This window comes from Mustela putorius, unplaced genomic scaffold (assembly GCF_011764305.1).
Source record: "Mustela putorius furo isolate JIRA1106 unplaced genomic scaffold, ASM1176430v1.1 tig00000228_pilon_pilon_pilon, whole genome shotgun sequence".
Taxonomy (NCBI): domain Eukaryota; kingdom Metazoa; phylum Chordata; class Mammalia; order Carnivora; family Mustelidae; genus Mustela; species Mustela putorius.
The window spans coordinates 5,576,552-5,603,468 of NW_025421322.1; the positions used below are offsets into that span (position 1 = coordinate 5,576,552).

The 26,917-nt window shown below is 36.0% G+C and overlaps 1 protein-coding gene across 2 annotated transcripts in view; it reads right to left on the minus strand.

The window, feature by feature from the left end:
- Nucleotides 1-121: 121 nt before the first annotated feature.
- YWHAZ (tyrosine 3-monooxygenase/tryptophan 5-monooxygenase activation protein zeta) overlaps nucleotides 122-26,917 on the minus strand; it is a 32,151-nt gene continuing 5,355 nt past the window's right edge. For both annotated transcript variants that reach the window (XM_004768885.3, XM_004768886.3), the window contains exons 3-6: nucleotides 6,493-6,616; nucleotides 5,670-5,833; nucleotides 5,496-5,591; nucleotides 122-2,294 (exon numbers count right to left, since the gene is read on the minus strand). In XM_004768885.3, the coding sequence (XP_004768942.1) occupies nucleotides 2,235-2,294; nucleotides 5,496-5,591; nucleotides 5,670-5,833; nucleotides 6,493-6,616 (444 nt within the window). In that variant the 3' untranslated portion in view covers nucleotides 122-2,234. The remainder of the gene's footprint in view (nucleotides 2,295-5,495; nucleotides 5,592-5,669; nucleotides 5,834-6,492; nucleotides 6,617-26,917) is intronic.

Below are 26,917 nucleotides of genomic sequence, written 5' to 3' on the forward strand. Positions count from 1 at the left end.
GGGGGACAACTGTGCCAAAGGCCTGATATTTCCCAATTTAATCTGAGGTCATAATAAAACAAGCAACAAAATAGTTATTTGGGATTTCCGTTTCTCACCCTTATCATCAAGACTCACTGCCTCCCATCATCAATATTTATTGAGCATTTACAGTGTACTAGGCACAATAGAACATACAGAAAACAATGTCCCTGCTCTTGAGGAGCTTACATTCTAAAAGAAAAAAAAAAATACACCTCTTTTAAAATGGTATTTTTGTTTGGTGTTTTCTGCAAGGTACTGAGGAAATAGTTTGGGGGTGAGCTTTGGGTGTAACTTAGCCCCATCATTATTTAAAGAGAGGAAGAGGAAGGATTTTAAAGGCAGACAATGACAGACCATTCAGGTAGGTAGGGTTTACAAGGAGATAAACACAATCTCATCAATTAAGGAGAGATTTGCTGCAGTAAATAGGATGAGGGAAATAGTTTGTGGGATGCAAGCAAAGGAAGCAAGGTATCCTTAGACATTGAGTGGAGCCAGAAAGATCATGCGGCCTTTTTTCCAAGTACACACGGCCACCAAGTAGGAATGGTTGGTGACAAGACAGAAGGCTAAAAAAGGTAATCCTGTGCACCTGACAAATAGAATAAAGGATCAAAATTGAAGGCAGGCTATAACAATATCAAGAAATTCTTAAAAACAAAAATGATTTGGAAGCACAAAACTTAGTTAATGCTACCCAATATCATGATGGGTCAAGAACACTGTGGCTTCCTAAGTTAGAAAATGCCATATACCAAAACTTTAAATGGAACATACTACTTTTTTCCAATCAATCCTGTCTCTGAAAAAAACAAACAAACAAAAAAAGACAAAAACAAAACTATTTTTTTTTTTTTAAGAGGAGAGGAAGAATAAGGGACATGGTTGGGAACAGTAGTAGTTATATTAGTAGTATTTTGTTACGATAAACTTTGTATTTAAACTTGGTAAAAGCCTATTAGCTGCCAAGAGGGAATAAGGAATAAATTTCCAAAAATGTACAATTTCCTTTAGAGAAGTTTCAGAACCAAAAGACTAATTTACATGAAAAGCTGTAGAGAAAGTAGTTGAAAAGTCCATTCATAAAACTTTTATTCCACTTACATGAACTTAATACACGTGTTCTTAACAATTATGCTTGGATTGTTCATGAAAATTTCATAAGACATTAAACAAAGCTAGCCATCATCTGAAGTTATTTCCCTGTTAACTATTTTTTACAGCACATGCATGTTATTAGGCAAGTATCAAAAAAAAAAAAAAATCACAAAAGCAAAACCAAAAAATACCCCAAAACAAAAAACCCCAAAACAAAAACAAAAATAAAAAAAACCACCCAAACAAAAAAAAACCCCAAACCAAACCAAAAACCCTAAAAAAAAAAAAAAAAAGAAAAAAAAGAAAAAGAAAGAAAAAGAAAAGTTAAATACATGGGATTTTTATTTTGCTGCTGTGCTTGATACACATAAAGTAATGGATATCAAGCAATTCATTTTTACTGCATCTTTACTTGTACATTTGTTCTTAGGTTGCCTAAAACATTTAAATACAAATAAAAGGAGTGTAGCAAAAATAATGAAAGCAAACAGCAGGTAACTTTACAAATAATGGAATGTGAACCGTTTCTGCCCTTATCCAGAGTAAATTGGGTCACAACTAAAGGAACACTTCTGCAACTGTAATCAAAGGTGTGCACACTGAGAGTTGAGTATTCCACAGATTCTCATGGTTCCATACACGGTATCTACAGAATACCCATTTCTACTACAGCCTCGTAAGTGCTCCAAACCTTAAAGTACCCACAAAAACTACACCTGTATCTGGAACCAAGTATCCCTTTTATTCCCTACCAGGACAAACCAATATGTAGGCAGTTTTCTTTGCTTAGACATGGAAGCAGTTTTAACACTGGCCCTTGTGAAGCCACAATGTACCAAAAGTACTATGCCAAACATTTATAACTAGTATAAAAATTCCACATCCCCATATTGGCCACCTCAAGATGAAAACAGATAATTCCCTAAATGTTAACTGGCTCTACTCCCCTAATATTCAACATAAAAACCACATGGGAAATATAGAAATTCAAATAGAAGTAACATAAACCTGTCATAAATCGTAAACAAAAAAACTATTTGTGGGACAGCATGGATGACAAATGGTCTACTGTGTAAATTTAGAATGAGGCAGACAAAAAGTTGGAAGGCCGGTTAATTTTCCCCTCCTTCTCCTGCTTCAGCTTCGTCTCCTTGGGTGTCCGATGTCCACAACTGGTAAAAGAAGGAAAGATTTTTCAGCATGTTTCAGTTTGAAAAAAATCTTAATTTGTCATGGTACCAGAATGTAAACACAGCTTTTGCTGAAAGCTTTCTTTAAAAGATCACTGCAATGAAGACAGCTTCAAGATACAGAACACCCTCATTTTCTCCCTAACCTTTGTGTGGTAAACACTGTTAAGTACAAAACAAGTTGTTTTCAACCAAGTCGGATACAAGAAACTTGGTTACCATAGAAAAGAAAGCAAAATAAAAAATACCAAAGTGCTACACAATACTTAGTATTAATAAGCTATGGGAATATCAAACTGCTCTGAATAGCCCCAACACGAGAGATCAATGTATAAGTTTAGTGTATCCAAACTAGAATCTTCTTAATTCAACCCAAGTTCAAGCTCAAGATGACTACTTTCCTTTCATAAAACATTAAGATTCCTACTCCAAAGACAATCTCACATTCCATGAAATTCGGGAGTGAGGATATCAATCCTGAATTAAATTACAAATTTAGCTTTTCTAATGTTTTTAGCTTAGGAAAACATACCTTTGTGAAACTGGACAGATGAACAGAAAACAGTATGGTCAGAACCCCATCTTATAAGAGGTAAAAACTGAATTGTCCAACAGTGGTAAGACTACAGATTCTATTAATTTTTTTCACTAATGTTAATTTATTGGCAGTAAAACAAACAAACAAAACCCTCAAAATTATTTCAGTTTCTTCAAAAATTAGTATTTTTTACAAGTCTTTTAACACAGTCCATTAATGATTTTCAGATGTAATTCTAATGAAAAATGAAGGGGAAAAAAACCCGCAGTAATATTTTTCTAACTCCCAAATCACCCATTAGCTTTATTTATTAACCAAAGAGATCTCTGCCCTGGAAGCGAGACTTCATCCAAGGTCATACATTTAAGCTAAATGACCTTTGCAAGTCTGTGTTCCTGTTAAACAGGAGTTTTGTAAAATGAAACTTTTTAACATCTCTTCCCAGTTTTAACCTTCAAGGATTCTTGAATTTTCCATAAATACCTGAAAATACTTGACACATTTTTCTACTAGAGTTGTATGTTGGCAGTATTAGTCAACCAGATTCAATCTCAAATACTAGGTAGTTATGGCAAAATTTCTTAACAGATAAATGATCCAGGGCACCTGAGTGGCTCAGTGGGTTAAGCCGCTGCCTTCGGCTCAGGTCATGGTCTCAGGGTCCTGGGATTGAACCCTGCATCGGGCTCTCTGCTCAACAGGGAGCCTGCTTCTCCTCTTTCTCCCTGCCTCTCTGCCTACTTGTGATATCTGTCTGTCAAATAAATAAATAAAATCTTTAAGTAAAAACCAAACAGATAAATGATCCAATCCACCTATAATAACAGGTGATATTACCAAGGCTTAGAGAAGACACACAGTAACTAGTGATAGAATCAGAATGCAATCTTGGTTTTCTTTTCACTCAGCTGTTGCAAGTATGCTTTTTCATGCTATACTAACCAAAATCAGCTGTAAGTATTTATTTCAGGTCAGGCCCTCTCAGAAAATGATGACAGTGTTAATAATTTCTACCTTTTAGGAATGACAACTATCTCATCACTTCAAACCAGAAAATATGAAAATTCATTATATTAAAAACAGCTAACAAAGTGAAGTGCTTCTTTCATTCGACATAAAAATTCATTCTTTAAGAAACTACAGGTTACTCTCTTGACTAAAATAAAAATCCCCCAAGGTTTTAAGTAGCCTCCAGTTACACATCCTAAAATAATTTAAGGTGTTTAATAATAACCAAGTACACAATCTGGTTCAAAAAACTCTGATGGTAACTCAACACTAGAATACAGACCTGGTTCAGAAAATTGGCAGTGAGTTAGAATAAAGCTGGAAGCAAAATGTATAAAATGATTTATAGTTCTCAAGCTCTACAATGCAAGTCTTCACTCCTAGCTCATTACCTGGCATAGCAGGCACTTGATAATTTTTACACCTAAGGCTCAAAACTTCAATTATTTATCTGAAGGAGAATGGGAAAAGCTATGGGACTAAAGAGATACAAGGTGTAGACTTTATTTGGATCTCAATTCATATAAAAAAACTTTAAAAAAATTTTTTTAAGATTTTATTTTTTTGACAAAGAGAGATCACAAGTAGGCAGAAAGGCAGGCAGAGACAGAGGGGGAAGCCGGCTCCCGGATGAGTAGAGCCTGATGCAGGGCTCAATCCCAGGACTCTGGGATCATGACCTGAGCCGAAGGCAGAAGCTTTAATCCACTGAGCCAACCAGGCACCCCCAAAAAAAAATAAAAAAAAAAAAAACCCTTTAAAAAAAAATAGACAATTAAAAAAAACTGGGGTTTGAGTACTATTTAGATGTACATTATTAAGAATTACTGCCAATTTTTTCTGTGTGTTAATGGCATTGTGGTTCTTTTTCTTGGTCTGGAGAATGTTAAGGATAAGCATGAGATTCCATAACAAGCCTTGTTTTTTACTAAGAGGCTAATAACTAGGCAAAACATTTCCAATTGAATTCCACAGAGTATCTGAAATCTTGTAACTGAAGTTACTGATGGGAGTACTACAGCTATCTAAATATGGAAGCAACTTTATGATCCAGAAAATCACTTTTTAAAAAAAAGATTTTATTTATTTGAGACAGAAAATAAGCAAGAGACAGAGAGCATGAACTGGGAGAAATGGGAGGAGAAGCAGGCTATCCGCTGAGAAGGAACGTGACATGGACTTGACCCCAGGATCACAACCTGAATGAGCCAAAGGCATATGCTTAACTGACTGAGCCACCCACATGCCCCAAGAAAACCATTTTTAATGGAAATTAAACATGAAGAGAACTTGCACAGTTTTGATAATAAAAACTATTCTGTGACTAAAATGGAACAAATGGAAATAACCAAATTGAAATGGAAAATGAAACAGCCTAAGTGATTGAAAGTCCAAAACCATAGCTTACGAAATTATTTTGAGAACTAAAACTCTAACAATAGATATGCAACTAATTAAAGAACACATTTTTGGTCCCTGATCTAGTATTTAAATTTCTATAAGGCGGTTTTCCTTCATAGTTTTAATAGCAAATACAATTTCATATTCAACAGAGTCCAGAAATATTCTTAGTAATAATCTGTAAAAGAACGTAATTTCAACCACACTGGCCATTCATGATGCTGTTATGTACTTACTGTCAAGTTGTCTCTCAGTAATTGCATTATTAGCGTGCTGTCTTTGTATGACTCTTCACTTAATGTATCAAGTTCAGCAATGGCTTCATCAAAAGCCTATGATACAAAAAAGGACATGTCAGTGCTCAAATAATAAGGATTACTAAATTTCCAGAAAACAGGTAAAATACGTACTGTCTTTGCAAGAGAGCAAGCTTTCTCCGGGGAGTTCAGAATTTCGTAATAGAACACAGAGAAGTTAAGGGCCAGACCCAATCTGATAGGATGTGTTGGTTGCATTTCCTTTTTGCTGATTTCAAAAGCTTCTTGGTATGCTTGTTGTGACTGATCTACAATCCCTGGAAAATAAAATGTGCCAAAACGTATTGACAATCTGCACTTCCTCTTCACTCCTCAAGCCAGACCTTTAATATCCAATGTATGCTCTGAAATATTAAGCTGTAGCAACCTTGACTGAATGAGGATCTCAAAGATAAAAAATCTCAAAGAACACCACACTAACCATTAGTCAATGTCAATACAAAAACAACTCCTGTGATCATCTCAGAATTATTATATTTTTAATAACTAGTTCACACTGCTCTACAGTTATGCTGTGATCATGATCTTTTAAAATTGTGAGGAAACATTCCTATGCACAAAATTGGTTTTTCAGCAAGCAAGCATTTTAGAATACCAGTATTAGGCAGTAGATACACATTCGCAGGACTTTAAAAAAAGTTAATTACTGGAGCATGTGGGTGACTTTAGCTCAGGTCATGATCTCAGAGTTGTAAGATCAAGGCCAACATGGAGCCTGCTTAGGATTCTCTCTCCCTCGCCTTCTGCCCCTACCTCTCTAAAAAAGAGAAAAGTTAATTACTGCTCTTCTTAGAACTAGTGTTCTAAGCAATTAAACAAACAAAAAAACCCCTACAACTGTTTACATTTCAGAGAGACTACTTCCATACTATGTTATTTTATAGAAGTTCAACAAACATGTTGAAAAACAGTTTACCTTTCTTGTCATCACCAGCAGCAACCTCTGCCAAGTAACGGTAGTAGTCTCCTTTCATTTTCAAATAGAAGACTTTGCTCTCTGCTTGTGAAGCATTGGGGATCAAAAACTTTTCCAAAAGAGACTTTGGAAGAAAAGAAACAGTCACAGTAAGAAGAAAATACTTACAAGACTGAATAAAAAAAAAAATAATAAAAATCCTCATTTCTTAACAGCATATTGTAATACAGCCTAAGTATTCTAATACCCAATATAAAATTCGAATACCCAATTATTGCCAGTACTACAATAGTTGGCTGCAGTAGACTCATGAATTTGTGGTTTAAAAGCAGAATGCTTTGGATAGCAATACTTAAAAAGTGAAGTTAAGGTTGAGTTCATTACTTAAGGACACATTTTTAGTATGTGACTACCCTGCACAGTGCTATCTATCTACATCCTGTTAACGACCATATGCTTCAGTGAATGTGAAACAGTGACAGCTCCTAACAAGCTTTTACTAACAAGATGACAAACTTTCCATTTTCAAGGTAGTCATTAGGATGGAAAGCACACAAGAGATTAAACTTCTCGGACTCTGGAGGATTATGCCTCAAGCAAAAACCAATAATGTAAGAGATACTACCAGAGTCCCAAACTGAGAAAGCAGAATAAAATTAACTTTATTTAGAAGAACACAATTCAAGCAAAGCCACAAGAGGTAAAAAGTTGTTTGAAGTTTCACTGTTCCTAATTAAAGTAAGACGGTGGTATGGGGCACCTGAGTGACTCAGCTGGTTAAGCACTGCACTCCTGGTTTTGGCTTAGGTCCTGATCTCAGGATGGTGAGATTCAGCCTTGCACCAGGCTCCCACTTAGCAGGGGGCCTGCTGGAGATTCTCTCCCTCACCTTAACCCTGCTCGCTCTCTCCCTCTCTCTCAAATAAATAAATCTAGCGGGGGGGTGGGGGGTGGGGGGGTGGGGGAGACAGTGGTAGATAGGTTTATGAGAATTACAGATCTGAAAAGTGAACCTTTAATTTCCTTAAAGTGATTTTTAGCTAATAAAATGCACATTTACAGATCACACCAGCTAAAGTTTCATCCTGTATAATTTTGTTTGAAACTATTAACAATCTAAACTAATTTAAATCCTAACAAGCTAGTTAGTAATAATTACATTCTACAATTGGTTTAAAGCAAAAAAATCAGATCATTGTATTAAGGGGAGAAGGTACTATAAACTAGTGGGTTTTTTTTAAGAGGGAAAAAGAATTCCAGTAGTACAATTAGGCAAATGTTAATAAAAATACTCAAATAACAAAATCATTCTCACCACCCCAAATTTTCCTCCTAGCTAAACACACCCCAGGAATCAAGGTGAAATCAGTTTTCAACTGGGCTTAGTCCCAAACTAGTCTATTTTTACAAGAAGAGTTTTCGAATTCTTGATTTCTATCTTTCTGGCAGTTATGCAGCAGTTTTAGTCTACTTTTATACAAAACAGTTTGAAGCTACAGATACCACATGAAATGGGTAGGGGCCAACATGGCAGTAAGGCCAAGCTGCACTGCATTACTGGAAGTGGTTCAAGGTAAGAAGTCAAAGTACTATGTTTCCTGTGGTTACTAACCAGTATCTGAAACTAGTGGCCTAAAATCAGATGAACACTTTGGTTAGGATAACAAAAACTTCATTATTACACCATACCCATACCTTCTTATTCAAAGACCTATTAGCTGCAAGTGCTTTGTCCTTTGAACACCACGCTCTTTAGGACATAAGCACTTGGAACACTGACTATGGCGGCTCTTTTGGGATCTGCCTAAAAAACAAAACACAGTGGGGCACCTGGGTGGCTCAGTCGTTAAGCACCTGCTTTTAGCTCAGGTCATGATCCCAGGGTCCTGGGATCGAGCCCCACATCGGGATCCCTGCTCAGCAGGAAGTCTGCTTCTCCCTCTCCCACTCCCCCTGCTCTTGTTCCCTCTTGCTATCTGTCAAATAAACAATTAAGTCTTACAAAATAATAAAAAAGAGAACATAGTTCCGTTTAATATAATAAGTGGATTTTTCACTTAAGTATTAATTTTTCACTTAAACAAATGAGTAGGTCTTTTCAAGTTTTATATCCTAATACAAATACATTATTCATTCAACTATGGAAAATAATATAGCCTAATGGCTTTGGAGTCAGTCTAGGTTTAAATGGTGGCATTCCAGAAGACAAAGGGTAAATTCTATTTCTGACTAGCTAAGGTAAAGCTCAGACTACAAAGTCTAACTAAAGAAAAGTATAATGTGATTAACCAGAATTCACAAATAATTTCAAACAGCAAGAGAATAATACATAAATTTAAAGAAGGCTCCATATACAAGTCTCTGGCTCATTCACATATGTAAGATTATATACTAAAATATCTTCAAATAAAACACTAACAATAACTAAGCCCAACCATGAAAGTTATTTTTCACCTATGCATTTCTATTTCATATTTTACTACTTCAATGTATTTTTCACATTCACTTAATTCTCTAAATACTTAAATGCCTATGCTAGACACTGAGAATATAATGGTGAATAAGATTATCTCTAACTTTGTCCATAAGTGGTCTAGCAAGGAAGAAAAATGAAACTGAGAATAACATTGCCTACTCACGTCCTTCACTTTTCAATGACTAACCCATTTTATGTCAAGAGGAAGACCACAAACAGGTGCAGTCAAGAGTCAATCACTTAAGATGTAAAACTTTAAAGTACATCAACTTGTAGAAGTTACTAAGGCAAGGTGACAAGAAATGTTACAACCCATCTTTTATGAGAACTAATTCTGTATCCTCAGTAACACTGTTTTACACTACAGTAACTCACAAGGAAAATTTTTTAAACAGTAGTTGAGCACCTCACCCCCCAAAGTGAACACTGCATAAGCCCGAACACCGAAAACAAGAACAAAAGCAACTTTAAAAAATATTAACCAGAAATTACAAATAATAGGAAGGCAAGACCTTCCTTGGCAAGTAACCAAGCAGCTTACTGCCCCACCAATAGACTAAAAGGACCAAGAATTAAGTATCAACAGTGGCAAACAAATGTTTCTAGTAAATGCTGACTACAAGATGAGAAAGCAAGCTCATTAAACTGTAACACTACAAATACATGAAGTTCTTAGTATGTTAGTTATACCTCAATAAAGCTGTTCAAGTAAAAAGCTGAGAACAGGATAAATGGCATACTTTTGTCTATGATATCTTCTGATGTCATACCACTAAGAAACATTAAAACTTAAACACAAGAAGACAAACTAGATATTAAAGATTAAATAAAGGGCTAACACTTGGTTCAGCAGACTAGGAAAAAAACGGTCTCCAAAGACAGGCTTCGCTAATTCCCCTGCCATCCCTGTCCACATATGCCATTCCTCCTCCTGTCAAGATACGGAATTCACTTCCTTTCTCCTGAGTTGGGGCTAACTTTCATGACTTGCTTTGACCAAGAGAATGCAGTGGAAGGGACGGAGTTCCATTTCTGAGCCTAAACCTTAAGAGGACAGGCAGCCTCCCCTTTTGCTTTTGGAACTCTAGGCCAGTAAGTATATAAAAAGTCAAACTACCCTGCTGGAGAGAAAGGCCAAGCTAGCCCCAGGAATATGACGTGTCAGGTAACACCATTAGGATATTTCAGCCCCAGCCAAATGCAGCACGAGTGACTCCAGCCAATACCACGCGTAGCCAGCCAATACCACGCGTAGAGCTGCAGTTGAGGCAAACCAGAGGATCATAAAAAAGAATAAATCACTGTTTTAAGTTACTATGTTTTGAATGGTCATCCAGCAACAGACAAAAGTTTACAAAGCTATTTCAATAATAAAGATGACACTTCCAATATTTAAATTATTTAATTTGATCCTTTCATAATCCCACCCATGAGATAAACTAAAGTACCCTACAGAAGAAAGTGGGTCCCAGCTACGTTATGCAATGTGCTCAAAACCACAACTAATGTGCGAAGGTACAACTCCAACTAGGCAATTTGACCTGTACTACTATAATTACGCATTTTTTTTCTGCCCCAATAGGGTGCTATGCCTACTAAAAAGGATAATGTGATTCTAAGACATTACTAATACAATTAGGAATTAATATTAAGGAAAATGTTTTAGTTCTATAATGTACTAATGAGACCAAATCTACAGTATATTGCTTCTTCAAAAAAAATGTATCAAGACAGGCATTCACAAACTGGAGAAGATCCAGGAAAGCAAGCAAGAATGGCAGAGAAGCTAGACTTTAAATGATGGTTCTAGAAAAGACTAGTTAAGTTTAGCAAGAGACAGATTTCTGCTCATTAAGAAGAGATTTGTATGAGTGGTCCAAACTTGGAATAAGCCACCTAGTCAAAATAGTTCCATCTACTCTTAGAGATTTTAAGGAAAAATAAGGTGATCACTTGGGGTATTTTACAGAGATTCGCACATCTCTATAAAATTTCATTCAACTCTAACATAAGATATGGAAGAGATAGAGTTTATTCAATTAAGTTAGTTTTAGTACTAAAGAGGTGATTAAGTATGTTAATTTGTCAAACTGACCAAAGAGAAATAAAAGCTACATTTTCCAGATTTAGAAGCCACAGAAAAGACCCAAATGTATGGAAAAGACCAAGATGGAAAGAATAAGAAGAAAATGAAAAAAGGAAGCAGCATTTACCAGAAAGCAGCAGTGACAAGGAAAAAACTGGAGGTGAACAAACTTAAAAGTCAAATGGAAGACAGGACCAATAGTAGCTATTTTCAAAACATACAGAAGCTTAAGAGAATATCCTACTAAATACATAATGCAACCTTCTAATAAGTTTCATTCCTCTATTATAGTATAATGAAAGTGATGATTGCTCTGGGCAACATAGTATTACATAAGTGATAGATGAGATATTACAACTTCCAACCATGAAAGAAAGGGTAAACTGACCACTGATGTACTTCCATTTACAAAATTCTTCATATAACACAGTACATTAACTTTCTAAGACAAATGTAATTAAAATGGAAAAGGATATTTAAGTCAAACACAAAATTAAAGAACATCTTACACTCAAACCCTAAGGCTACATAATCTGTATGAATCTTGCTATAATATAATTTGATTTAAAAATTCACAGTATTGCCTCAGTAATTTAAAAAATCTGCTTTTGATGACAACCACTGTATTTTAAAGATGCCATGGCCAACATCTGCAAAAATATCTATGATTAATTTGCAGAATTAGAGTTAATTAACACATATTCTGACCTTATACAGTAGTCAACCTAATAAGGTAAAGTGGGAGAGGAAGCAGCAAGATGCTACTAGAAGCCCATATCCAACATCTTTCTGTAAATGGTTCATAATCCAATGCTAAATGTTATGTTCTTGTGAAGGCACTGAAATTTAATCTAATCAATAAATAAATTATGTGACCCTTGAGATCTTAAGAGATAAGAGTTTTCTCTTTACAGATACAATTAACTTCTTAGGTTGTAAAAACACTTAAGATATATGGGGTCAAGTAATGATCCTCCCTCAACCTGTCAATTTACCAAAGCAGAATATATAAGCAAGTTTCTAACACATGCTTTGATCAAAGGATGAGCTACATACCATCAATGCTTTGACTGTGGAATATGACTGCCCTTCCTGGGGTAGGTTCAACCTGCCTTCATTAACAAAAACTTCAACATTCAATCCTGACTGTCGTCAAATATTTCTAATTAAAGGTTTATAAACTGAAAAACCTATCTCTATTCTACTAATACATCATTATTATTGGTTCTTTAGTATGATTCCAGTCTCAAATTAAGAGGAAGAGTAAAATATCAAAACTTCAGGCAACAATTGGACTAGAAGCCACACAGATCATCAAAACTACTACCGGAATTGGTGCAAGACCCTAACCTCTGGGTATTCAAGCATTTCCTAGAACATCAGCTTGGTGTAATAAAGCATAAACTCTAAAATCAGACAGATTCTGAATGCCTCGCTCATCATTAATTTTGAGATACTGGGCAAATTTCTATCTCAGAGCTAATCTATAAAACTAAATGAAAATTTATATAAAATGATCTACATGAACTACTTCAAAAGGCTGCTATGAGGTTTAAATGACAGTGTAAACAGAAGAGCACCAATCACAGTTCCTGAGAGCAGGCACTCTATTCAGATATAACATATGAGATTTTGACATTCAAATAATCTCATTTTAACACTCTGAGTTCAATAATCTAAATTTGTGTAACTATTAAGGGGGTGAAATAACATGCAAAGAGCTTTCATTTTAAAGCAGTACTGTCATATCAAAGGAAAGGTATCAGGGTGCCTGGGTGGCTCAATGGGTTAAAGCCTCTGCCTTCAGCTCGGGTCATGGTCCTGGGGTCCTGGGATCATGCCCCGCATCAGGCTCTCTGCTCAGTGGGGAGTCTGCTTCCCTGTCTGTCTCTGCCTGCCTCTTTGCCTATTTGTGGTCTCTATCAAATAAATAAATAAAATCTTTTTTTTTTTTTTAAAGGGAAGGTATCGTTTTCCTTAATTATTCTTTTTATAGCGGACTTGTAAAAAAACTATGGAGACAGCCTGCCTACTGCCTAAAGTCAAATCCCAGTTCACTGCTTACTAGCTCCATCACCTTGACAAAGTTCTGAAATCTCCCTGGGCCTCAGATTTCTCAACTGTAAAACTATTAGTAGATATAATATACAAAGATGTTGAGAGGATTACATGAGTTAATATATAGAAAGCATTTAGAAGAGAGCAAGAAGGGATACCCTTTGGAGGACAGAACAGTATAATCTGATCCAGCATTCTCCAACCATTTTCTTTCAAGTATTGTCTAAACTAATCAAGTATAAGTTATCAAAGGAAATACTTGGACTACAGATAATTAACTTTAAAATGACACCTTAACCAGCCAACCCAGAAACCCACCTTAGTTCCAGACTCCCTTCCTCTCAGGTGCTCTATTTCCTTATGTTTCAAAAATGCTAACTTATTCCTCCCAACCACAGTACTTACTACTGCTCTCTAAACTTACACTTTTGGGGTACCTGGGTAGCTCAGTCGGTTAAGCATCTGCCTTCAGCTCAAGTCACGATCCCAGGCTCCTGGGATTGAGTTCCGCATTGGGCTCCCCGCTCCTCCCTCTCCCTCTGCCTGCTGCTCCCCTTGCTTGGGCATTCTCTCTCGAAATAAATAAAATCTTTTAAAAAATTAAAAAATAAATAGATACATGTTCTGGGAAAAAAACTAAGTAATAACAACAGCCCCCTAATTTAAGGTTTAAAGACTTTTGGTTTTAGGACTGCTTTATACTCATTAAGAAAATTTGGAAAGCTGTCAAGATCATGGAAGTGAATAGGAGTTTTCCAAAATTCTTATTTATGCTTCAAAGCTTAACTTTTATCACTGGTCACAAATACCATTTGTTTTCATTAAAGTGACAAGCTCACTCCTTCATTTTCTAGATGTCTGCCAAATACTCAAAGTATGAATAACCAGCTTGCCTGTCATTCTTTGAAGAGTTTTCTGTGGGGGGAAATAAGGGAGCAGCTAGTTAAGCTCATGATTCAAATAATCACAAAAACTTTTCCTTGGGGCACCTGGGTGGTTCGGTGGGTTGAGGCCTCTGCCTTCAACTCAGGTCATGATCCCGGGGTCCTGGGGTCAAGCCCCACATCGGGCACTCTGCTCAGCGGGGAGCTGCTTCCCCCTCTCTCTGCCTGCCTCTCTGCCTACTTGTGATCTGTCTGTCAAATAAATAAATGAAATCTTACCAAAAAAATAAATAAATAAAATAACAACAACAACAAAAAACCCCCCAAATTTTCCTGGAAATAACTGCTAGACTTCCTATTATGCCTCAGAATACTAAAAAGATATCGACATAAGGGCTAGTATTGATTTTATAGCTTCAATAACAGTAAGTAAAGCCAGTATTTACCCCCCACCCTGGCCAAACTAGATGGGTGGTGGTGAGGGATATATAAATTATTAAGGGGCGCCTGGGTGGCTCAGTGGGTTAAGCCGCTGCCTTCGGCTCAGGTCATGATCTCGGGGTCCTGGGATCGAGTCCCGCATCGGGCTCTCTGCTCAGCAGGGAGCCTGCTTCCCTCTCTCTCTCTGTCTGCCTCTCCATCTACTTGTGATTTCTCTCTGTCAAATAAATAAATAAAATCTTTAAAAAAAAAATACAATATGGTGCCACTATCTTTATTAGTATTGGGACCGGCACTTTTTTCCATCAGTCCTAATGTCCACACAGTGGAGTCAATGGTGACTCAGTATTATCATGAAGATAATTGTGACCTCACAGACCCCCTCTACAAGGAGCCTACGCATCACTCTTAAGAACTAAATTTAAAGTTATCTGTGTTAAAATACCATCCACCTTTCAATATCCAGCTCTAATTCAACATTCTCCCTAAAGCTAATTCTCAAAACTATCCAGTTAAGGCCTTCATTTTCTATACCTCTAGTGTTAAGTGAAGATTTTTTTTTTTTAAGGTTTTATTTAAAGATAGAGCAAGCAAGCAAATGAGCAAACAAGCACAAGCAGAGACTGGAGCAGAGGGAGAGGGACAAGAGAGACTGCATTGAGCAGAGCCCAACACGGGGCTCAATCCCACAACCCTAAGATCATGATCTGAGCTGAAATTTAGAGTTTGATGCTTAACCAAATGAGACATCTAGGTGCCCCAAGAGCTTTTAATTAAAGAAAAAAAAGGAAATATCCTACTTCTGTCAATAATAGACTAGTTAAATAAATTATATGACACCCACATATAACACTATAAAACATTAAAAAAAAAACACGAGGTGTGTGTCAGTATGGAATGAAGCCTAAGACACACATCGAAGTGCATGTATGTGTGCAAGTCCGTGTATGCACAACTTACAGAATTATTTTCTGGGGGTGGGGGGGCTTCCTTGGTTTTGCTTGTTTCTTATTTTTAAGCAATCCCTACACCCAACATGGGGCTTGAGCTTACAACTCTAAAATCAAGAGTCCCATACTCCACTGAGTCAGCCAGGTGCCCTCAGAATACTTTGTGTATAAATACTAACTCATGAGTCTTCTTCAAGGATAGAATTGTTTGCATAGGAATGATAAATTCCCAGAAGGATAAAAATAGGACTAGGACTAAAACAGATTACCTCTGAGCAGGCAGGACAAAAATCAGAAATCTTTATTTTTTTACTTCGTATCCTATGTGCTCTGTAACACCTAAATTATTATCCAGAGTAATTATAATTTAAAATAAAAAAAATTTAATTTTATACCTTCAACTTTTCACATACGTATCTATTCTTAACCTACTTCTAGGCTCTTTAAAGACTCAAGTTTTATACATATTAAGCACTTAAATATTAAATTCCCAGGCTGAATTACATATGCATAGTTCAAACAGCTTCACTTTGATAAAACAGAAGAAACATAGAATAATCTTGAGTAAAGGAGGAAATAAACTGAGTTTAGCAACCTGAAAACTATCAAGAGTTGATCATCTCACTGAACTTCTAGTTAAAATATGAAAGACATTTTATATGTCTATCATTGGTATAATACCAATTCTTAAGGTTAGTATTATACCTTAGATCATGATTACTCTGCAAAAAAACCCAATAAACAAAAAAAACTATATTGTCCTCTCTGAAGACTTAAGACATTGCTCAAAAATGACGTTTCTGGGGGTGACGGATGGCTCAGTGGGTTAAGCCCCTGCCTTCAGCACATGTCATGATCTTAGGGTCCTCGGAGTGAGCTCTGCACTGGGTTTTCTGCTCAGCAGGGAGCCTGCTCCCCCCAACCCCCTGATGCTCTGCCTACTTGTGATCTCTCTCTGCCAAATAAATAAAATCTTTAAAAAAAAAGAGACATGTTTCTCTTTCTTATGATTTTCTTAATAACACTGTATTTTCTCTAGTTTAAGAATACATTGTACAAAACATATAGCATACTAAACATGTGTTAAAAGACTGTTTATGTTACTGGTCAAGCTTCCAATCAACAGCAGGCTGTTAAGTTTTTGGGGAGTTACCCAATTTTTAACTGCATTGGGGGTGGTCTGCACCTCAACCCCCACATCATTCAAGGGCCAACTATATCCAGAAATAGCAGCCAAGGGGCAGGCTAGGTACATATATATCCTAATATGCTTGCAGGACCCCTGGATAAGCTCCAGGGTTCTATGTGATAACCCTGAAGGACACTAAGAGGGACAAAAATCCAGAAAGTCTTCCTGCTTTTCACTCCAACATTAATTTCAAAACCAAATTTTATTCCAGGGAAACTTCTCTAATGCACTTCCTATCCCACCGCTATTCCTTAGTTTTTCTTTAAATTCAAGTTTACTTTTTCTTTCTTTCTTTCCTAAATGACAATCAGAATTTATAGACAAAGGGTCCTTAGACTAAGCTCTAAAAATCAACGAACACCCGTTATCAAGTATTTATATACATTTATTCAGCCCTAAAGAACAGGGACTATGCACTTCAATTAAATCACTGGCCTATGTGCTGTGATCTGGGCTTGCCAATTAGAATACATGAAGCCAGCTAGCTAATGAACTATGTATTTCAAAGTAAAATTACAAGTGATAGAACAGAGACATCTTCCCCTCTTCAAAGAAGAATCCATCAGAAAATGACATAATCCATTCAGAAAGTACTTTGGCAAAATACATTCAGTTCATAACCTTTGACAGAACAATCATACAACAGGGCATATATCTTTAAAAAACTCAACTGATTTCTACAAGTCCTCAGTGGTTTAAATTAGTATCCTATCTAGATACAGGACAGTATCATATATCTCCTAGAGGACACAATTATCACTTCTAGGAAATGGAATTCTTCCTCAAATGCACAATCTGAATTATAAGAACTCACCAGAGAAATCCAAACTGAGGGACAGTCAACAAAATTAAGACCACCAGTACAGTGAACCAGGAGGTTATAAGTGGTATTGCCTGTGAATAAACTGTATAGGTTATAGAGTTTATTTCATCAGTTATTTTACAAAATGCTAATTTTGACAATTATACTGTGGTTATATAGGACATGCTAATATTTAGGGAGTCAGGTAAAGGGTATATATTTTTTCCCTAAGTTTGGAATTATTTCAAAATCGAAAGTTCAAAATAGGGTAACTGGTTAGAAAGAATTTAACTAACACAGGTTAAAAAAAAGTTATTTTTCCTTTTGGTTATTTAATATTATATAAAAATAAGTTAAAAAAATTCTTTCTAAGAGTGACTACTTTTAAAACATGACAATACCAGTGAGTTTGTTCTCCACCTTTATATCCTTTTTTGCTAAACTGTGTTTTTCAAACTTCCTTACTGGATTGGTAAAAAGTTGTATTTAGGAGAAAACAAGTGCTGATACATCTGTAAACAAAAATATGAGGGATAGAAAGCAGGCTCCCACTTTTTCTTAAAAAGTATTCCCCTAATAATGCTAAATTTAATTTCTATTAAAATAAATATACATAAAATATCTTTAGCAAATAGTAAATAGCCCCTGAATATGAAAGCAAAAGAACCCCTAGTGAGACATTTATAGACTGCAATTTGAAAATATACCTAGAGGATGTCTCCTTTGACTTAACCTCACCAAATATGTGAATGGGAAAGATCAAGCTTCCATAACCCATTCCTGTTTTAGACTGTACTACCATGGCCCTCTTCCATGAAAACGAATAGAGAGAGGTTAGGATACAGATATTCTATTTCATACAAATTATGCATGAAAAATGCCAGTGGTTAAAAGAAAAAAAGGGGGCAGGAAGCTGAGGCACAAAGGCTTTCACAAATGAGATTCTCATTACTTTCATTTAGGTACAGAATACTAAAATAACAGCCTAAAACTGAAGCCATTGTTTTTAGTGAAATTGAAGTTGTTAATTTTATCCAGTTATTCGCACAATCCTCAATCCCTCCTAAAACCTTACGCATTTACCCAGAGTAAACATGTCTCAATCTACAACTAAGGTGATACAGGAAAAGACTAAATACTATGTTTACGGTATGACCTAATGTAAGTCACTGAACCTCTGAGCTTCAGTTCCTCACCTGCGAAAATAAAAAATCTAGAATGGACGCAGCTTCAAGTCTAAAATTCAGTGGTTCTATAAAGCTCAACTTCCAATTTATTTATTAATTACAAAACTCATAACATCCTAAAGTCATTTTTAATAACACCCTCAATAAGAAATTTAATTCCAATTTTAAGCACATCGTTTAAGTTCGAATTTCTAGTCTTGCACAATTTCCTTGTGCAGAGAATTTTACCAGAATTTTCACTTTATTCTGCAGAGCCACTGAGCCTTTTATCATTCCTAGATCTAAAATTCTAAAAAGCAAGCAGGCTTTTTGTTGCATTTGGGGCCCACCAACTTGGAAATTAGTCTCTTGCTCCCCCTTGTGGCTGGAATGGCCTCTTTCAACCGCAGTTGCTTCCAAACAACCAATGAGAAAAATGCTCCACCAGAAATGCTAATGAATCAGGCCACTGCCAAAAATTAATTTGCAGACATTTTGGCTTAAACTCATCCTTCTATGAAATGTTGGCCTACAAGAGTAAAATTTTAGGTGTCCTATGAATATGGTCATCTAGGAAAAGACAGAGCCGCTTAACTTCAAGGATGGGATCACAAAGGTGTGTAACCACTTAGCTGAATGCATTTTCCATTAATAAATAAATGGCAATCTTCACCATTCAGTTTCTAAAAAAAATCACCGAATTTGAGAAAACCAAGATATATTAACCCTGGTGTTAAGGAATGTTAAAGTAAGCCTTAAATATTCATCCTAATTCCTGTTGAAAGCTAGAGTAGCTGCTCCTTAAATTTTCCCTAAAATGAATCAAAAGGTATCTGCAGAAAACTTAATGCTGATAAAAAGCCTTTTTTGGGGGGCACCTGGGTGGCTCAGTGGGTTAAAGCCTCTGACGTTGTCTCGGGTCCTGGGATCCAGTCCCGCATTGGGGTCTCTGATCAGTGGGGAGCCTGCTTCTTCCTCTCTCTCTCTGCCTGCCTCTGCCTATTTGTGATCTGTCAAATAAATAAAAATCTTAAAAAAAAAAAGGCCTGTTGTTCTAAAACATTTTGTATGTATGTCTTTAAAAAAAACAACTGGGTGAAAGGACTCACAGTAAGTGGGATGAAAAACTGATAAATTAAATCAGGTTCAGAGAACTGTCTACCTTTGGATCCTTAATACTAGGCAAAATAATCTCAGGGTAATCTATATTTTACCTCACATTCAAAATGTAGCTCCTAATGATAAAATGGTAAATTGTAGAAGTATCAAAAAGAATATATAGAGCACCAAAGAACAACTGTTAAAATTTTTCTACCATTCTCAGGGGCTTTCCTCCCCCCTTCCCTGACACACAACCCTTTTTATAGTTGGCATCAACCTTGATCTGGGCTGACCACCAACCAAGGCCCCATTTCTCAGTATTTCCACCACAAAACACTTTTTGCTTAAAACACATCATTTTTAGTGTTTCTTAATGTGCATATGCACACTGTCTAGGATTATAAACTTCCTAGTAGGACTAGATTTTATCAGTTGCTTTTTAAAAAAAGCTTAAGACCAGCTCTTTTATAGTCAACCAAACTTGAAGTCTTTGTTACATTATTTGTGTTATGTGACCACTTCCCTAAGTTATCAAGATTCTTTTAAGAGCAGGGGCTTTTATTAAAATTTTTACTAAATATGTATTTCTTTTATTTCTATACATGTATATTACATATCACATATATTTCTTTTTCAAAAGCACAGGGAGCTTATGAAATAAATATTAATAAAAGGAATTTAAGCAGTTAATTAAGTCTTATGTTTAACCTCAAAATTAATAAATCAAACCACAATGAAACAATTATCAGGTACAAAAAAAGGTAAGCCGTATATTTGCTATTTATTATCACCATGGGTGTGTGTTAACTCAATAATTCTCAAAATGTCCTTGAGGTAGGGACACCTGGGTGGCTCAGTGGTTAAGCCTCTGCCTTTGGTTCAGGTCATGATCTTGCAGTCCTGGGACTGAGCCCCACACTGGGCTCTCTGCTCAGCAGGGAGCCTGCCACCCACCCCCTGCCTACTTGTGATCTCTGTCAAATAAATAAATAAATAAAATCTTTAAAAACAAAAACAGGGGCGCCTGGGTGGCTCAGTGGGTTAAGCCGCTGCCTTCGGCTCAGGTCATGATCTCAGGGTCCTGGGATCGAGTCCCGCATTGGGCTCTCTGCTCAGCAGGGAGCCTGCTTCTTCCTCTCTGCCTACTTGTAATCTCTCTCTGTCAAATAAATAAATAAATAAAATCTTTAAAAAACAAAAACAAAAACAAAAACAAAAAACATCCTTGAGGTAGATACTATCATCATTCCCATTCTGAAGATGTGGAAACAGTCACAGAGATGGAATAACTTGCCCCAAGTCATAAAATGAATAAAAATTTCAAACCCCAAAAGTTTACATTGCCTGTGCTAGATTTAGATTCTATCATCCCTTTAAAGGTAGTACACACTTTAGCTTCCTTTATTTTTAGAAAAATTACACAAGATTATTCTTTAAGTCTTATCCCTGTGATCTTACAAGTTGGATGACAAGACCCTCTATCAGATGAAAGCAACCAAAGGGGAAACTGGAGGGAAAATTCATTACTCATAACAAAAAACAGGATCACTTCAGGAAGTCCTATTTCTGAATATTTTTCCAAACACAGTAGTAAAATACTCAAATTACTGAATTGAGAATTTGTTCTAAGTATACTACAGCCTGCCTGTATGTAATACTGCCCTCAACTGTCAATTTCACAGAGTCACATTTTACAAATAAATCATTTGGGGTAGGATTTCACCAAATGTCTCTGGGTTAAATGTTAAAATGTGGTCCAATTTTAGGTCTATGTCCTCCCTAAACTCTGGGCAATCGTGTTTATTATATGTTTAAAGAAGCAAAAAAGTTATAAGCAGACAGTTCATGAGTCTTGGATCAACAAGTAGGTTTTTCTCAGAAAAGCATTTGTAATTAATCCATTAAGATGAAACCCACTCAACTCAGAGTAGGTTCCTTGGTAATACTGCTAATTTAAACAAACAAACAAAAATCCTCTTAGATCCCAAAACTTGTTTTCTAAGATAGGAATTAACCTCCACTAAAAAACATTTTTAGCCACTTAAACAATTCAAGTAAATGAAATCCCAATAAAACAAAATTGAGTACTCTTTGCAAACTAAATGCAATAGGGTCTTTCCTACATTTAAAAGAAATGAACAGGCATGTTCAGTGTCAAACCACTGAACAAAGTCTTATTTTTGGTCTATTCAACTCTACATATTAACATCTGACAGACTGTCCTTACAGTCTTACCTTGCCATCGTACCTGTGGCTAACACCACTGCAAGCGTATTTTTATTTGGGGGGAGAAGGGAAAAATGCTCACAACAAATACTATCAAAACAGAGTCGCAGAAGTTTATATGCTGAAACTTTTTAGTATAATTTATTCGAGTGTAAACAAATGTGCATGTCCATATCATAGGATCATACTGATACCCAATCAGCTATATATCCATGCTTTGTTGCCTCAGGAGACAAACTGTAGCAATAAATAAATAAGCCAACAGAAAACAAAAATGAACTGTGGCAAGATATAAGACTATTCTATAGAACGCCTGAGTGGTTCAGTTGGTTAAACAACTGCATCTGGCTCAGATCATGATCCCAGGGTCCTGGGAATGAGCCCCTTGTATCAGGCTCCTGCTGCAGGGAGTCTGCTTCTCCCTCTCTCTCTGTCTGCAGCTCCCCTTGCTTGTATCCTCTCTGTCAAATACATGAATTAAAAAAAAAAAAAGACTATTCTATAACACGTTACTACTTATGTCACATTAAATGCAAAACTAAATCAATGACAACCGGTACTACATTTTTGCAGATACACGTTTCTGATTCAGAAAGAACAAATTAAGAATGACCCGTTGCACAGAAATGTGCTGATACCATGGAAACTGCTGCAATATAGTGGCTAAACACTCCATTCCTCCCAAGCCAAATTAAAATCTGTGCTACCTAAAAAATATATATATATATGCTTAATATCAAATTAAATACCACAAACATCAAAGTTCCCTTCTGTTTTCAAGGAGGATGATGAGATGGAATCAATCCCCTGAAGCTGGGGTGGGGAGGGGGGGGGAAATGAACAAAATTAAAGTAAATTCTAAATCAGAGTAATGAAGCAGAAACCCTCAGGCCATAAAGACGGGAATTAGCAGTTGCTTGTCTCAAGGACAGCGGTAAGACCAAACTACAGCGAAAGGCTCTATATATGGGATTCTTGCAAAGATCACACAGAAGGACAAGGGAATCCGTGCTTTACAGAAATAATTAAGAGCTGTATGCAGCACAGAACTACCAAAATTAAGTCGACAGAAAGGAGAGGGAACTTCAAAAGAAAGATGAACTCTGGCTTTTGGCATACTGAAACTTACAGCAATTCTAAATCCCCTAAAGTGCATTGTTCATTCTCAATGTAAAACTGTCATACCAAAGAAAGTACAAGAACCAGGATGAAATCACAACAGGGACCTTAGTAATTCTAGGGGGAAAAAATTCTAATCTATTGTAATTTCAATAGACAAGTTTTTTTTTTTTTTTAATGTGGCTAACATTAGAACATCTTTAATTTTAACTTTTAGAAGAGAATTTCTCATATCCATGCGCATTCTTCACTATGAATGTGCCAACTTACTTACTTTAGGATCAAAAATGTATAGTCAAATGAATCTCAATAGCCCAGTAACATTTAACTCAATATTATAATATAACCCATTACTATGTCATATACTGGGCTCCCTTTATATGCTAGAAGCACTCACCAGATATGAAGATACTATATATTAATGGGGGGAAAACCCCAAGTCCTTCATAGGTTAAACCCCAAGTAAAAAAAACAAGATTAGTAAATAAACAATGATTAATATATATATCTATTATACAGGCACTGAGAATCTATTCTGATATTAGTAAAAGAAAATGAGTCCAAAGAGCCAGATCGAATCTTTAAAAAATTTGTAAAATTTTAAAAGCATATTTTCTTTATAAAAACAACTCTTTTTGCATGTCTACCAATCACCTTCTAAGAGGCAAAATTTGGTGTCACCTTCCAGGGCCTGAAGTTTTTCCATGGCCTCTGAAGTCCCCCACTCCTTAGCTTCTATACCATTATACAAGGTATGTAAACAGTATAGTATAATCTAGCCAGTACCCAGCTCTCCTAGTCCCATCTCTTGCGAAAATTACTGAGAAAAAGCCTTTTACGGAAAGCAATCCCCCCTGCCAACGTTCAAACAGAATGATCTGGAATGCCACAACTCTTCTACAAAACCCTTAAGATGCAAGATTAACCAAATTTCACTTAATTGATAACCTGGATTAAATCATATTCTTCACTCCTAGGTAAGCAAATTCAACAATACCCATGACTTAGACTAAATGCTTGAGGATACACTTTTCAGCTACTCTCTGGAATCCTCCTCAGCTTCTAATAGCAGTTACTGATTATTTATTAAGATACCTGATTAAGAGTCCGATATTTATTTCCCAAACCATGCCACTATACTGCTCTAATTACTTAAAGTATTATGTTAAATGTTAGAATATACAAGGGTGAAAAGATATGTTACTATAAAAACTAAATGGAGTGCTTTGGAAGAACTAAGGAGCAACCAGTTTTTAAAGGGAGTTACATACAGAAAAACAGCTTGGGTTGAACAATGAAAAGAAAAAAATTACACATTTCTAGAAGGATTCTGAAGCAAATGCGTACCACACATTTAAGCTCTCACTCTACTATGCAGACTCAAGCTGTATTTTGTTAAGGATACATTGATAAGGGTAGTTAAGCCAATTATTTGCAAAGACTTGGTCTCACATTAGAAATGGACAAATGAACATATACATGAATTTTTTTTTAAATTTAAAGCAAATATTTAAAACAAGTATGATCATATAAAAACTACTTTTCAATTAGCCAATTAAGATGCTTCTATTGTACCACTATTGAGGTGTTACCACTAGGATTTCTTTACTAGTAAAGTTGAGTGCTCTTAAAAGAAAAAAATGAAAAGCAAAATTACTCTTGGTGAGCTACTATAACTCAACACTGGCTTATTTTCCACCTTTCTAATTCAAAATGCCTCTGGGGGGGCCACATACAATTTCTTTCTTTTTCTCAGGTAGATTAGGAATTGAATCATTTTTTATGTGTCTGTACTTCCTATTCTTGAGATTTTAACTCAGGTTTTTCACTCTAATTCTAATTTCAAATCCTTTCAACTTTTCCTCTTAGTTCACTTTTAACACATTAATCCCATTTTCATCATCACCATCACAGCTCATCACTAAAACTAAACATCTCCTATCATCTGTATCTCTTACTGTAACAGGCAGAAAGAGATTCTTACTGAAAACGGATAGGGTAGCCTGTTGCTCTTCAGTTGTTGGTTATTTTTCCCCTTCCCACCAAAGAGCAAACACCTATCTTTCTATTTTCATTCCTCTATTTCCTTTCATTTCCACTTTAGACTTTCTAACTGTATGAAGTTGCTCACCAGGTGCAATATTTACTGCTTATCATGACAACTCCTCAAAAATAATGAATTTTATTATCAAAAAGACTCTGTCCAATGTATTCCTCCCTGGAAGAATGGAGGTATCTACTAAGCAACAAAAGGACTTTGTATTTTCAAACATACCAAAATCCATTTGACAAAAACCTGTAAATATATTAAGTAGTCATAACACTGTAGAATTCTTTTGAGAAACCCAATTCCAATAAATAAACTATCTAGTGACTGTCAGCTTACAATCCATATAGCAGTTTTTAAAGCCCAAGGCACGTAATATATTCAGACCAGCAAAGCACCCAAAGCTACCTGGTTTCCTAGCTTGTTCCTGTTTAACAGCAGTTCTGTAGGCTACAGATAAAAGTAGTGCCCAGCAACCACACCTTAAAACTGCCTTGGGCAAATAAAAATGTAGAGAAGCATATAAAATGGGACTCAGGTTAACTAAGTATTACTACGATTACTCAACTACTGCTCCCAACTGTTAGATGCTAGATACAAGATTTTACTGCTTCACCTCTTGTAAGCTGTTTTTTGCCTTATACCAGTGCCTTTCAGATTTTTTAATGACACTATGGAAAATTCACTAGTCAGTATGGACCCTCTGCCCCACAAAAATAGTTTTTAAGGCTTCCTAGACCTTTTAAATCCCATTCCGGAACTTGAGTTAAGAGACTCCTCATTTTCATTCTCCGTAACAATCCTATGGGGGTAGACATTACTGTCCTTTAAGTGAACTCAGTTTTCTCAGAGAACTGAAGAATTTCCTTAGGCCTTGCAATTATTAAATGGTAAAAGTTGGTCTGACTCAGAACGTGGTGTTCATTTTACACCACTACATTCTTCTTTAAGCTGGAACTGGGTTTTCTAGTATGTATTTTGTCATTTCACATTCAAGACAAAACTATCCAGTTTTTGGCTGCTTCTTGTCTATTTATGCAGAGGAAGTAGCAGAGATCACTACTGTTTAGTCCCCACCCCCACTACAAGAGAGATTTTGGTTCACATATGGCAAACTTCAAATTAACAACATAAGGAAGAACCAAGTTCTCTTGCAAAAAGAGAAGTCCATGTTGTGAATGCCTATGACCATTTCCCACAGTAATGTTCTATAACTCTTGCACAAAGTAACATGACTACCCTTTCTCTGTTTAGTAAATGATATTAATTAAACACTTGATAAATGCTTATAACCAGAATGGGAGTAACCACTTAATAAAAGACTAAAGAGCTCTTCAGAAAAACTGAGCTCCTTTTTATGGAAAGAGGTCTTTGGCCAGTACGATACAGATGCTCAAAAACTTAACAGAATACTTAAGTCTGGTTCATCACTGATGCAATTGATCAGTAACTTTAATTCCGAAAAGGGACTACCTCCTTATTTTTCTCAAATGGCCAGCGGGGGGATATCAAAGCTTAGGAAAAAACTATACTAAAAATTGTATTTTTCTTTCTTTTAACCATGTAAGACCTTAAAATATTATTAAGGCAGACTTTCACTAATCATCAAGTACATCAAAAAGATTTTTCTCTAGGAGAAATATCTGTTCTGCTGTATTTTATTCTTCCATTTTACTCAAAGGGGGAAATGGGATTTTATGTGATATTTTTCCAGAATCAACAGGACCTGTTTGAAAAAAGATGATAGGTCTTCTTGAAAAACCACAGTATCTGTAAATACCGAGTTTTCCCAAGATGAAACAGAAAAGGCCTTAGAAAATTAGCAGTGCTGCTGGACCAGTTCTATTATCCTCTTTTCCAAAAGAAGACTTTTTGTTCTT